Source organism: Ornithodoros turicata, chromosome 4, assembly GCF_037126465.1.
Source record: "Ornithodoros turicata isolate Travis chromosome 4, ASM3712646v1, whole genome shotgun sequence".
Classification (NCBI taxonomy): domain Eukaryota; kingdom Metazoa; phylum Arthropoda; class Arachnida; order Ixodida; family Argasidae; genus Ornithodoros; species Ornithodoros turicata.
The window spans coordinates 60493867-60507140 of record NC_088204.1 but is presented as its reverse complement, the minus strand read 5'-3'; the positions used below and the strand labels follow the sequence as shown (position 1 = coordinate 60507140).

Sequence of the window (13274 nt, the reverse complement as noted above, 5' to 3'; positions counted from 1 at the left end):
TGCCATCTATATGTATTGATGAAGCTAGCGCTTTGCATATCTTATGATCAGATTAGGCCTGTTGGGACTGCATCCTACTAGAAGCGCTATCTGTGTGTTTTTAGTCTTCTTGTGTATGACCTCCGGCGTTGTTGCGATATTAAGCATCCAATCAATTAGTCAATCCTCTTCTTGTCTTCATTTTACCGCATTTAGTAGGATTTCTTATGTAGTCCATTATCGAATCGATATTCGTCCCTACTCTGCTTCGTGTGTGGATATGTATCTACATTCAACGTTCCCATTGCCTCTAGTAGCAAGTCCGGCCATGTATTTCGCGAAAGCTTTCTCAAACGTGAACTTGTTTCTTCTTAAAATAACGAAATTCCCTACGCTTTCTTCTCTCACCTTCAGAAAACTTTCCTTCAAAATAATTTAGTGTAAACTTCACTGCAATCCACGGTATCTATCAGGTTCTTCGCGACTACTGGAAGTCACGCAGTTCTTTAAAGTACGTTTTACCCGTTTTTACCGGCCCGTGTACCGAAAGGCACGCAGCTATTCGGTTCGGTACAGTCAGCGTTCCAGTTATTCCGTCATTCGATACGGTTGTTTTCACTTTTGAGCCGTGTGATCGATGCAATGTAATGCCCTAGCTGCGTTTTATATAGACGCGCATCCCAGCACGTTTCCTGTGCGCCCTAGAGTTCCAGTAGGAATTGAAAGAGGCAAGCGGCATGGCCAGGTGGGTACAACGCTCTCTCGTTGATGAGACAGCTCAATGATCGCGACGAAAACGGGGAGTTGCTGGGTTCGAATACCCACCACCGGCTATTCTGTCTGAGGTTTTTCTTGTGGCATCTTTCGTCTAGTGGCAGTTTTGCAGTTATGGAGGTTTTTCTGGGTCTTCCGGCAGATGGTTGGCGGCTCAGTTCCCAGTGAAGTCTGCCCGAGTGGCACAGTAACCTCCACCCCCTCCTCCTTGCTGTACTGTGTCCATGCGTGCACGTCTGTATGCCGCTCATCGTCACAGTTGCAACGCGGTGCTAATACAAATAAAATAAGTCAGAGCTTGGCTGTGGACGTGGGTGACCTATGTCGGCAATCCATCGAAGAAAAAGCCTGATCTTAAGCGACACGGAGGACTAGAAACACAAACCCACTCTTTCCAGTAATATTCCCAGTGGTCCCCGTCAGCCTGCGTGGCAGGATAATGTCTTCTGTAAGACGAAGGTAAAGGAAAAGTTACAACTCTTCAATCGCGGCAGTGAAGAACTATCTATTGAAGCCACCCGGGGGAGGGGGGGTTCCATTCCCGTTGCCGGCTGTGCTGTCTGGGGTCTTTCCTGGGCTTTCCTCTGACATTTTCAGGCATATTTCGGCACAGCTCCCTTAGAAGTCGGCCCGGTGCGTTAGTCGTGACGTTGCCCACCTTTGTGAGCCAACGGCAAGTCCTTTCAGCGCCACCACTGGAGCCCTCTTCAACTTGTCGTTATCCTATGACGCGCGTTATATGCATAACTACGGCCAGTGATTTGCCACGAGCTCTTGCGCGTGCCTACCAAAGCGGCTTTGCCATGTTAGAGTTCAAGATCCGGGCCCTGAGCGTGAAAACATGTTCGCATGCCCTGATAAGGCGAAGAAAAAAGCACACTCGTGTTCCCTTCTGCGAAGAGAAAGTGGGGAAATGTCCCTGGTTGGTCACGTTTAGGTGCGTCCTCACTATGCCGGTCTGCTCCCCCCACTGTGCTTTGTCTATGGCTCACTATGCCGATCGGCATGGTATGGACGCACCTTTTGGTTTGTTTATAGGTACAGTCTTGCTTTTCGCCCCCGTTCGTTGAATGTCAATGTCGGTCATTTGTCGTATACATATTAATCCGTTGAGCGACTCCGCGCAAGGGGTCGTTTCCTGGTGATCTACATTTTGCCGCAATTAGGCGTCTGTCGCTCCGGCCGACTCTGAGCGTGCGAAGGTTACCCCGAGCCTCGGGCGCTTGACATACTTTTTTATGCACACTCTGTCGAGGAAAAGGATAGCCCATGTACATTCGGAGACCACCGCGGGCTAAGGGTTGCTTAATTTCCTTTACTGATCGGTCTATGCAGCTCCCATCGTGGGAGCTGCTCGCGATACGCGATTGGCCATGTGTAAGACTTCGCCGTTCGGCACTATCTAGTGCACTTCACCAATGATTTCGCCGCAAAGCGAGGAAGAGGGCAGACAGTTTTCGGCTTCAAAGTACCGAGCTACAGTCATTCCTACTCTTGCATCATGACTGTAGGCGCAACCATAAACGAGGGAATAAGGAAGAGGACAAGTATTCTTCGGGCATGCTTCGGTGCATGCACAGAAAACTATTTCATGCGCGAAGGAACCATGTTCCTGGAAGTTCCTGTGGATTTCCACTTTTTCTACGTAGAGCGCGAGGATGATTCTCCCTGGTCACTCTAAAGGCATAAGACATGATCTGGCCTGCAGAGGACAGTGGACATTAAAGTAGAAAGGGAAGAATGATGCCCTCTGGCGGTATGCGAGGGCCACCAGAGGGGAACGACTATACAACCACGCACCTGGCTCCTAACAACACGGTAATTATAGGCGACCGGCGGTGGCCATTGTTCCTTTCTCGGGGTTATTTGTTTTCCGAACGCCTTCCGCCTGTGCAGGATTTGTCAGGAAGAGTAAGTGCGAAACGCTAATCACGGGACGGGTTTCTTACGTAATGAAGACAAAACGAGGCAAAGGAGTGCTTTCCAAGGGCAGCTATGATGCTCCTCCGGAATGTGACATTCGCTGCACCAGTACGCATCTGCGAGACTGTCCACTGTAAATGGGATCTTGAATGGATGTGTGACGCTCTGTGGGGGGATTGAACGCGAATCTTCGTATGTGGCGCATCCATGATAGAAGGCATCGACGTACTCTCTATCAGCCCGTAAATCTGTGATATCCTCTGGTTTAATGGGATGTTTCCTCCTCATGCTCCGTGTAGTCCTGGAGGGAGGCTGTATGGAAAGATGTCATTTACCCCTAAACAGATTCGGGTTGTTCGCTTCCTGTTGATGGCGTTCGGGCGACTTCATGCGTCCGCTTAGCCAACATCTTTGTCAGCAAATGGTAGCTTTTGTAGCACACACGTTCTCATTCAACATCGTTCGGTGTTTTGAGTGCAGTGCGGACGGTGGTCTGATGTGTAGTTGCGGCACTCTGTAAACGCAAACTCGTCTTCTGCCATTAGATTAGGCTCGAGCCGTTTATTGGACAAGTCGATCATCGTTGTGGCGACTTAGGCGTGTAATAAGACTGTCCGACGGGTTTTGTCTGACCGGGCTTTAATTCGAATGCGTCTTGTTTTTCGTTTTTTTTTTTTTTTCGTCGCGTTGTCGGTGAGTTCGATAGGTCCGTTGAATGACGCCTTCGTGGCACGTTGACTAAATTAGTTCCAGTAATAGTCAAATCTGGGATGGAGTTTTTGGGATCCCGTTCTAACCGTGATCCCAACAACGATGCTGGTTGCTGATATATGATGACCGTGAAAGTATATGAGGCGGATATGCCGGGAGTTGTTTTCATGGTTGAGTCTTGGCAACCACTCGCTTCCTGTCCCCTTGTCGCTGAAGTGAACTCAATTGCCCGTCCCTGTTACGCGCTTTGTAATGGCCTTTGTGGGCGTCCTGTTAATGACTCGTGTGTACTTGAAACGTTTGAAGCGTTTGACAGCACCATTTGAATACATGGCACATCCGAGATAGAGCGTGGAGCCGTCGATGTCGACGAGGGACTTCAAACCGACGTGGATCGTAGTCCATTTGTAGGTGCTGCTGATTTGACAGAAAGTTAAAGGAACCCGTAATAGGCACTGGACGAAGGAAAAATGAATGCCACGATACTGACGCCGGAAAAAGCGTATGTAAGTCGTCGTCGTAGTAGCGGACCCACTATTAGCTGGCGGTGAGTTAGTCCTACAGCTGTCTAACCTTTTCAGTGACTTCCTTCTTTCATCAGACCTCTCCCTGTTTGTTAACAAATGACGCCTTAGTGTTCGACAGCGCCACCAATTTGGTAGAGTTGAACAACGCACCAAGCTAGGAGCCAACAAGGTCGCGTCCGAAAGCCGTGGTCACGAGGGGATTACGATGGTCACTGAAAGGAACGCGACAATGGGTCCCACAGTTCTTTCAGTAGGAGGCAGCGATCATGTGCCCATTCGTGGAACCCAGCAACCCCCCTCCTCTTCCGATTTGTTTCGGTTTCAGTCTGTCTACCAACGTCATGATGTTTCTCGGGTAGAGGTCTATTGGGCTCAGTGCCTAGAATTGCTGTCAGACTACTGTTCTACTTCAAATGATAGAACTTTACTACTCAGCGAAAAGTTCAGATGTTACAACGACTAACTGCACTCCAGGAGGTATAAATCTCTCCCGTCAAGCTCTTTCGTTGACCGACTGGCTCGAATATATACGTATTGTATTTCGTCGTTTCTGGATGGGAGCGACGTTTCTGCATAAGGTACGTCGCATTTTGACCCAGAAAAGAAGAGGGCAGAGGAATCGTGACCGGCCAATGAGCGACTCTTTCAAATGCGGAGTGACGCGACCTCGCCGAGGGGGACGAGTCACGAGCGCGCGGTGACATGCGGTGCAGGAAAAGAAGCGTCTTCTGCAACGACCCGATCCTCGCGTATTTGAAGAGAACGCCGAGGGAACTGTATTGACAAGGGCGCTTTACGGATTCAGTGGGTTCATGGACCTTCCCTCTCAAACGTTGGCAGATTTAGTCAGAGCTCTGTTCTGAGGCAACGAAAGTGACAGTAGTATTTTTTTTTTTTTAACCATATGGAGCTTTCCTGCCTATGTTATAAAGTCCGCGCAACATTTCTGTTTACTAAAAATCCTGTATGCACGGTATGCAGTATATGCAGTGTTTCCTTTCACCGCGATTCGTTGTTATGATGACGAAAACTTTGCAGACGATGCAGTGTCGTCTGCTGGGTGATGAGCCTTATGAACTTCCGCGCTTCTGTTTCGGCAGCAGTTAATATGTGTACATAAATATTAAGAATACACTAAGACTTATTCATGCTGTGGTTATTGAGGGTTACTGGGGAAACAATGTCCCCCTTGTAGCCTTTCCGTATAGACAACAGGAAGCTGACAGAATGCTGCAGGGGCGCCTCTGCAGAACGGCATTAGTGCGCGCAGTCCAACGAAAAGGAAAATAGAGAGAGAGAGAGAGTTGAAATATGAGGAGAGGTATAGGCAATTTGTTATTGTATTACAATGGAATGAAAGCAGTGCAGAACGGTGACAATAACACCTTGTGTCGTTCTCATTCGTGCACTGAATTGAAATTCCAAGCATTGTCATTTATTCCTTGCATAAGTCTATGCAAAACATGACTCGAAAATGTCTGTTATCAGCCAGCTGTTATACAGAAAATAGAAGGCTTCAGCAATAGTGCACACTGCTGACTACTGGAAAGTAATGTTATCCACTGTATTTGTAGAGGCTTTCATTTTATTTTTTAACATACAAGGCAAAAAGTCAAGGCAACTCACTCTGGGTCACATTGGGCCAGTTGTTATCCGTTTATAACTGGAACAAACATCGAAAGGTTATAGAGAAACCAGGGAAAAGTAACTGCATATTTTTGTTACAGAAATATTTGTTTGCATTCTGGTACAAGCCTTTCCATTTTGTTTTCATTACTGTTCCCAGTGACGGAACAGCTCTTAGTGAGCTGTGGGTGGACAGCTTTTTAGGCGCTGTTGGCACCCACATTTGCCTAAGCGCTGCTCTGGAGCTAAGTGTACACACCACACAAGTAATTATGCTGGAGTTAAATTTGTACACCTCCAAGGATAAAAAAAAATCTGCAGAGACATGTCTTCATGCTGTACTATACATGTCCTACAACCCTAGAGGGACATAACCAGATGTCCTGTCAGGGTCCCATCACAGGCGGACACTATGAGTAGCAAACAGTACTGCCCTGCCACAGTGAAAAACCTGTACACTCGTGTCCTGCTCCTATGTCATAGAGCCTATTGTGTAGATGTCTCTGTAAATAATCAACTGTCCTTGCCTGATGCTGAATTCCGATACGTCTTCAGGTGTTGCGTTGCTTGTTTTTTTAAGTGTTCTTGCGGGTAACCTGTGACTTTACTCACCAACAGCCAGAAAGAAACACGCATGGGTGAAAAACGAGGCCTCAAGGCGCTAGAGCTGTGGTGCCGGCGCATCACGGATGGATATCACGATGTCGCAGTGAGAGATATGAGCAGCTCTTGGCGAGATGGCCTCGCCTTCTGCGCCCTCATTCACCACTTTCGACCGGACCTCATTGACTTCGACACCCTTCGCAAGGGCGACATACTCCGCAACAACCGCCTGGCCTTCACCGTGGCCGAGACACAGCTTGGGATCCCCGCACTGCTGGATGCCGAAGACATGCTGGCCTATCAGGAACCTGATCGCCTCAGCGTGGCCACATATGTCTCCCAGTTCTACCAATACTTTGAAGGCAGTTAGTGTCTTGCGCTTTTATAGTTTCATGTTTGAGTGGCCCATTTGCTACGAACTGGTTTTTGGAAGATCGTGTCATACTATACTGTAAGAAGTAACTGAGATATAATATTTATTTTCCTACAGTTGTAAAGCTACTTATTTCGAGAATTCTGTGTTCTAACACTAGAGCAGGTGTGACGAGGTGAAACTGGCTGTCATTTCAATCTTTTACTCTTGTAGACCAAGTCTGTTGACAACCGTATCTGTTGCTTGAAAACCATAATCAAAAGTGACTCAATTAAATGAGTTACTAAATAGCGCAACAGTTTACAAGACCGCTTTGAGAACTGCTTCAAGGTGGTATTAACTTTGTGGTCAGCGCTGAAACCAATCAAAACCACTGCTCATCATACTAACAGTGCTTCTGTAAATGAGGCAAAGTTGTTGCATAACAACATGTTACAGCTGTAGCCATAACTTTGCATACTAAGAAATTTCCTACGCTTCCCTTTTTGCAGGTTTAGGCGCCCGCCGAAAAGCAGCGGCGAACCCTATGAAACGGACCGCGGCGGCTTCATCACCAGCACCACTAAATATTGGTCCCCCCACGAAGGTATGAGAGGCACTGTGGGGGGTGGGTTGTCTAGCCCCCCCTTCCTCCTCTCAGTATGGACAAGTGGCCGCCCCGATGCGTAGATAAAGGTCTCGTGATCTCCTGCGGACGTGCACGGAGTTAGTCCTGCCTCCAGTTCGCTGCACTGCAGTTTTGCAGCTAGCATTTTATCCAAATGACATCGTGTTTCTGCGCAGCTATTTTGGCGCTCCTTTTAACATTTTTAAGACTTGTCTTTTACCTCCCTCCTTTTTTTTGTCTCACTGGCATTACTGTTGTACAGGATGCCGTATTTCGAGGTTCCTGGGTTCTTTTAATGTTACTGGTACATGATCTCCCAAATCGTGGAGCACATTAAGAGTTGCAGCGTCAGTTTATCGTGGTAAGCTTTCAGCAGAGCCTTCTTGGCAATTGAAACAGCGTTTAAATGTTTAGTTGTTCAACGACTTAACGTGGAATCGAAGATGTCTGTGACAAAGGATGTGCTGCAGTCCTCCGCAATAGGTCGGCTACGTTGTTCTAGGCTAAGCTGTGTTCACTATTTTGCCTGTATGCTCAAGACCAACGACACCAAAGTCCCATAATGCCATTTTTGCTTCTTGTATATTTTTTGCACGAGAGAGTTTATATTTTGCTACATCTTTTTTTTTTTTTTTTCCTCATGTACATAGCATTTAGAACCTTACCAAGTCACACACCCGAAGCCTCAGGACTTTGAGGGTGAAATATTTTTGTAATAAAGTGGAAGTGCACTCTGTGCACATGATTTGTACTGCATTTGCTCAAGTGTCATTTTAAAATGTGTTGATTGAAATAAAAATCTCCAACAGAATGGTTTCATTTGAAAGGAGACTGGGTAAGGCTATTCCACACGAAGACCCAGCCTGATCGCTTCTCTAATTTTCTAAATGCTGAGGCCAACCCTAGTAAGCAGCACAGTAAGTCTTGTGGGGTCAGGTTAAGCAGTGGGTGCCCTTAAGTGTGCACCATTACTATGAGGCACGTCAAAGAATGAATGCTGATGGATATTAGTTTTTGCAGCACTCCATCAGCATTCATTCTTTGATGTGCTTCATAGAATGAATGCTTATGGAGTGCTGCAAAAACTAATATCCTCAATGCTTGGTGTTTTAATTGGTGAAAAAATTCTGGCAAATGCTTCAAAATTTCAAGAAAATCAAGTTTGAAATCCATGGTACTCAAACAATTTCAGTTCACAATGAGTATGATTTTTATCTCGGCAGTGACACTATTTGATGTTGGCTAGTGGTACTACCTGTAGTATTACTAGAATAGTAGTGAAACCCTCTCTGGTCGTAATCTGTCGTAGTTGTCGAGAGTATGGTAGTATCTATCCCCCCCGCCCCCCCATGTTTTTAGGACACCTGGAAGGTGAAGGGCATGCAGTGTAGAGATAATTTGATGTGTTGAGAAAAATAATTGCAATGTGCCTATTGGACAGTGGGCAGTACTGTCCAATAGGCACGTTTCGATTACTTATCTCGACTCATCAATTTTTCTCTACACAGAACGAGCTTAGCCGCCCTGTTAGTATGGCAAGAAATGGATGAATTCAATATTTTTCTGCCAATTTAAGCTCAGCTACATTGTGATGACAACTTGAAAAGAAGCACCAGGCTTATAAGCAAAACGATACAAAATGACTACATTATAGCTGTCTTGATTTGAGCATCTTCACAGATGTGGCAGTGATCAAAACTGTACTATCTCAGCCTACCAGGTATAGATGATGGCCTGCTATAAGTTTACTCCAAATACTGTTGCTCTGGCTGTGAGTTGAATGCTCAATGGCTTGGCAACATGTCTCACAACACCCCCCCTCCCAAACCCCAGCTCAATTCCATTAGTATTGTGAGCCACATGCTGTGTGTGGGGCGCATATACCATTGCTGTGCTTGCCAGAAATTTCCAACCAATTTCCAAGAAAAATACAACTGTGATTGAGACTATTGAAGTAAATAGTAGCATTAGATACATAAAAGTACATGCAAGTACAAAAAGACACAAAAAAGTATGGTACAACCTTGTAGGTAGGTGGCCCCTAAAATGAAAGTAAGGTTACAAAATATTTAAATGGATGGCAACTTGATATGTAAGTTCCTGCATGTCTTGCTCTGTATACAGTAGGAAAAGCCTCTTCTACATTTAGTTCAGTTAGGTCATTTTTCACTTCCTCCGAGTCAATATTTTCCCTCAACATTGCTAGCCTCTGTGAATGTCAGGCTAGTGCTGCTTTCCTTGAACTGTACCCAAACTAAACTTGTAGATATAATTTACTTTTAAAGCCTTCAAACAGTTCAAGAAAATGCTTAGAGAAGAAGTACTTTCTACATAAAATATTTTTGGTACAGACAAGGGCAGTTGTATAGCACTTGGAGTGTGTCTCTTTTTACGTTGCAGTTAGTCTTGCTGATAGGTGTCATGTTTATGAAAGCAAGCTGCAAGAAGAGTGCCTTGTTCCTGCATTTGTGCCATGGCTCAATTCAATTTCAAGCAACTAGTCCCTACTAACTCCTCTTTTAAACCATTCTAACAAAAGCTGACAAGGAAAGCATTGGAAGCAACACAGTAATCGTAGAGTATGGTGATCATACTCAGTAGCCAATCACATCACCTTGCGACTTCTTTACACCGGGCGGGTGTGCCTCTGGAAGCAACTGGGCATCAGCACCCTAGCTGCTACCAAATCATCGTCATTTTATTACTACTGTGATATCTTATTGGTGGCAAGTTTGTTAATACTACGTTAGTGCATTATTTCCCTAACGGTTCCCCAAATAATTGGGGAGTGATTCCCTCTGTCTGGCACTTGTCCTACTTTCAGGAGTATGTGGGAAGGCGTACAATAACTGTACCCGTGGCATTGTAATCCCGCTCTATTATGCTAACATTGCAACAGAGCCGTAGCGACCGGGGTGCGAGAGGGGCAGCCGCCCCGGGCACCCTCGCCAGAGAGGGCGCCAAACGGCAGGCCCTGTCTGGTTGGTTGGACAATATAAAGCGGGAGTGAAGAGATTTTGAATTTTTCGATCTCTGCAGTGTTTACAGGGTTTCTGATGGCAACGGGAGGTGTGTGTGGGGGGTGCTTCAGATTTGCCCTGCCCTGGGCGCAAACTCGCCTCGCGACCGCTCTGCATTGCAATGTACTTGTTATTTTCTGTGAAACACAGTGTTAATCAGTGGCTTTGTTCAAATGCACAGAATAATGGGGCACTTTTCCCTTTCTTATGAGCAGAATTTTACTAATCAGCACCCTCACCCATTTTTTTTTTAGGTATTCGGAGTAGGCGATTCATGCCACGTCTGCAAGCAACGTGTCTTCCTCCTCGAACGACTTATGGTGGACAGCAGGCTCTATCACCGCACCTGCTTCCGCTGCGCTCGTTGCAGGGCACTTCTCAACCCTGGCGCCTACAATGAATGTGACAATGCTCCTAGTACTTATGAGTGCACGGTCTGTCCCAGAGACGAAACGACGACTGCTTCTCCTAAAGCGACACGGCAGGTCACAAAACCCCCCTCGCCTATCTCCCTCCCCAAGCCGCAGATCCCAGAGAAGAAGTTGGAGCTTGCTGAGAGCTTTCGTGCTGCTCGGAAACTATTTGAGAACAGCATGGTGGATGGGTCCCCTCAGGAATCCCCAAAGCCACTGCGGAAAAGTGAGTCAGCGTCCAGTTTGTCGTCGAAGCTGCCGCTGTCATCCACGCCTCGGATGGAGCACGTCGCATCTCGTACTCAGACCATTGTGAGTCCAGCTGTCGAGAAAGTTTTGAATAATTTGGAGGCGAGCCACACGTTGGACACGGGCCAAACTCAGGATCCTTCTTCTGCGGCGCAAACAACATTGCGCAGCATTCCTGCAACGTCGTTAGACAACTCTCCTGGTTCAAAATCTGCAAAGCGGTTGTCACTAACAGACAATGAGACTTCACCTCTAGAAGAAACCTGTTTCCACAAAACAGAAAATTCAGATGGTGACGCCAGTCTGCCAAAGTCTTCCAGTTTGGCATCTGAGCTTTCAAAGATAGTGGAGTCCGCAAGTGCTTCAAAATCCGAGGATGTCGCAAAGTGGAATTCGATTAAGGAACCAGAACTTCCCGCTTTCCTGCGTCAGCGCGATGGGCCAAGAAAGTCTACTGTGCAAGAAAACATCAAACGCTTTTCCCTCGATACACCTAGTGCTAGAAAGGATAGTCCTCCCTCAACGTTCAGAGGGTCCGCTGGTACCCTCTCTGTCAGCACTCCCACAAAGGATCCGCAGCCAAAGTCGCAAGTGTTGAAAGAATGTGACAAAACCGATTCAGTGTCAGAGAGCAAAGGCAATCATGTAACTGATGGAAAGGAAGATTATTCCACAGAGATCATTCCTCCGTCGAGGAAACTTTCTTTAGATCTACCCGTCATCCGTCCAGCAGAAACACCAGTCAGCATACTACCAAAACCTGCTCCGAGGACAAGACCATCGAAGGCGAGCCCATCTGTGGAGACGTCTACTGTGGACGTGAAAGACATCCAAAACTCATTTAGTGCCAGTGACAGTATGATCATTCCAGGGACTCCAGAAGAAGAAGAAGATGAAGAGGGTGTGCCGCCTCCTTTTCCAGCTTCTTTGCCACCTGAAGCGGTGTTGGACTTTAAGGATGATGCACCTGTCCCAGCTGCAAGATCATTTGCTGGCGAGGTGTCTAACATCGAGACAGAAGGTAAACCAGTCTCAGCTGACGAAAGTAGAGAGAATGAGCAACAGTCCAAACATGCTTACCCTACAAGCTTAAACCCATTCGGTGACTCGGATGAAAACGAAGAGAGTGAAAAGGAAAGCTATCCCGAATCGTTGAATCCGTTTGGATCTGACGATGAAAGTGAGGTGGTGGCTGCAACGCCTCTCCCGAAAATTACGGACTATGACAACTCTCTCAACCCATTTTCCGAGGACGACGACGAAGCTGTGTCTCCAGTGCGGATGGGATCTTCGCGGAAGAAAGCTCCGCCTCCACCGCGTCCCTTGCACAGCAGTGGAACGTCGACTCCGGTCAGTTTACGGTCAGTGGATAGCTCCCCGGCTCTACAGCGGAGCCCAATGGGTCACCGACCTTCGCCGAAGCCGAGGAAGAAGCCCGCCCCGCTTCCTCCAAGCTTGACGACGACTCCAGATCCAAAGTCTGAGTCTAGTCCAACTCCTGCAGCGGATTTGAGCATGGGTGTGGAGTCTCTGAAGTCCGAGAAGAATGAGAGAAATGCGTCGATCCAGATGCAGGCAGAGTTAAGTGAATCGGAGAGAGAGCCCAGCCCACAGAAGAATACCTTTGGCTACTGGAAGCGTAAAAAGAGACCAGCGCCATCTGTACCCGTACCTGTACGACGTGAGGTGAGTGGAGACAAGGTTCATGAATGCTTTCGATCATGACGTAATTATGTGCTACATGCTTGCATGCTCAAATTTTTCATCGATTCAGAGCATCGAGAGGTGAACTGTTCTTCCTGGAAGTCCTGCAGTGTTTTCAAACTTGGTAGAAACTTCTGCTCTTGGCATTATAGTATGAGGGCTAAAAATGTGTATGTTAATGTTCACCTTGTAATGGAACCGGGAAGCGTCTGATATTTTTAGCTAGAAAATTTTTGTATTGGGCGTATCACATGAGAATATACCTCGGTCACATCAAGGCAACCCTGCTGTCTGCTTCGAAAACTGTAGGGGGAGAGAGAGAGAGAATTGGCATGATGACAGGACATTCGGTTTGGAAGTGGTATTACCCTTTGAAATTTCCGTAACACATATGTTCTGTATCTGCGTGTCCGTAAGTTTTTGGAGAAACAATGATTTTTCTGACACGATGGAGAGGAACTGTCCTGAGGCTAGAACACACAAACAGATGAACACAATATAATTTCAAGTTCCTTTTCTCCTTCATTTTTTAAAAAATTAATTAATAAATATTTTTATAGTATCATACACTGCCATCTTTCCATATTGAATTGTAGCTCTTAAATCCGGCAACTTCACTTTTGAAGACATCTCAATGAAACTTTGCTGTTGTACATATTTCAACATGCTGATCTCAAATGTGGCGTCACATTTGAAATGTCCTCGTTGGCTCTAAGGTTACTTCAGGGGGTGAAGCTGTTTTATTTTGTTCCTTTTTTCCGTTTC

General features: G+C 46.5%; 1 protein-coding gene across 6 annotated transcripts in view; it reads left to right on the top strand.

Moving 5' to 3' along the window:
* LOC135391638 (MICAL-like protein 1) overlaps positions 1-13274 on the top strand; it is an 88449-nt gene that overhangs the window by 60007 nt on the left and 15168 nt on the right. For 4 of the 6 annotated variants that reach the window (XM_064621963.1, XM_064621962.1, XM_064621961.1 and 1 more), the window contains exons 2-4: positions 6159-6508; positions 7008-7102; positions 10398-12491. In XM_064621963.1, coding sequence (XP_064478033.1) covers positions 6175-6508; positions 7008-7102; positions 10398-12491 — 2523 coding nt within the window. In that variant the 5' untranslated portion in view covers positions 6159-6174. Of the gene's footprint in view, positions 1-3689; positions 3935-6158; positions 6509-7007; positions 7103-10397; positions 12492-13274 lie in introns of those variants that run through there. The other 2 variants (XM_064621960.1, XM_064621959.1) reach the window with 1 other exon arrangement.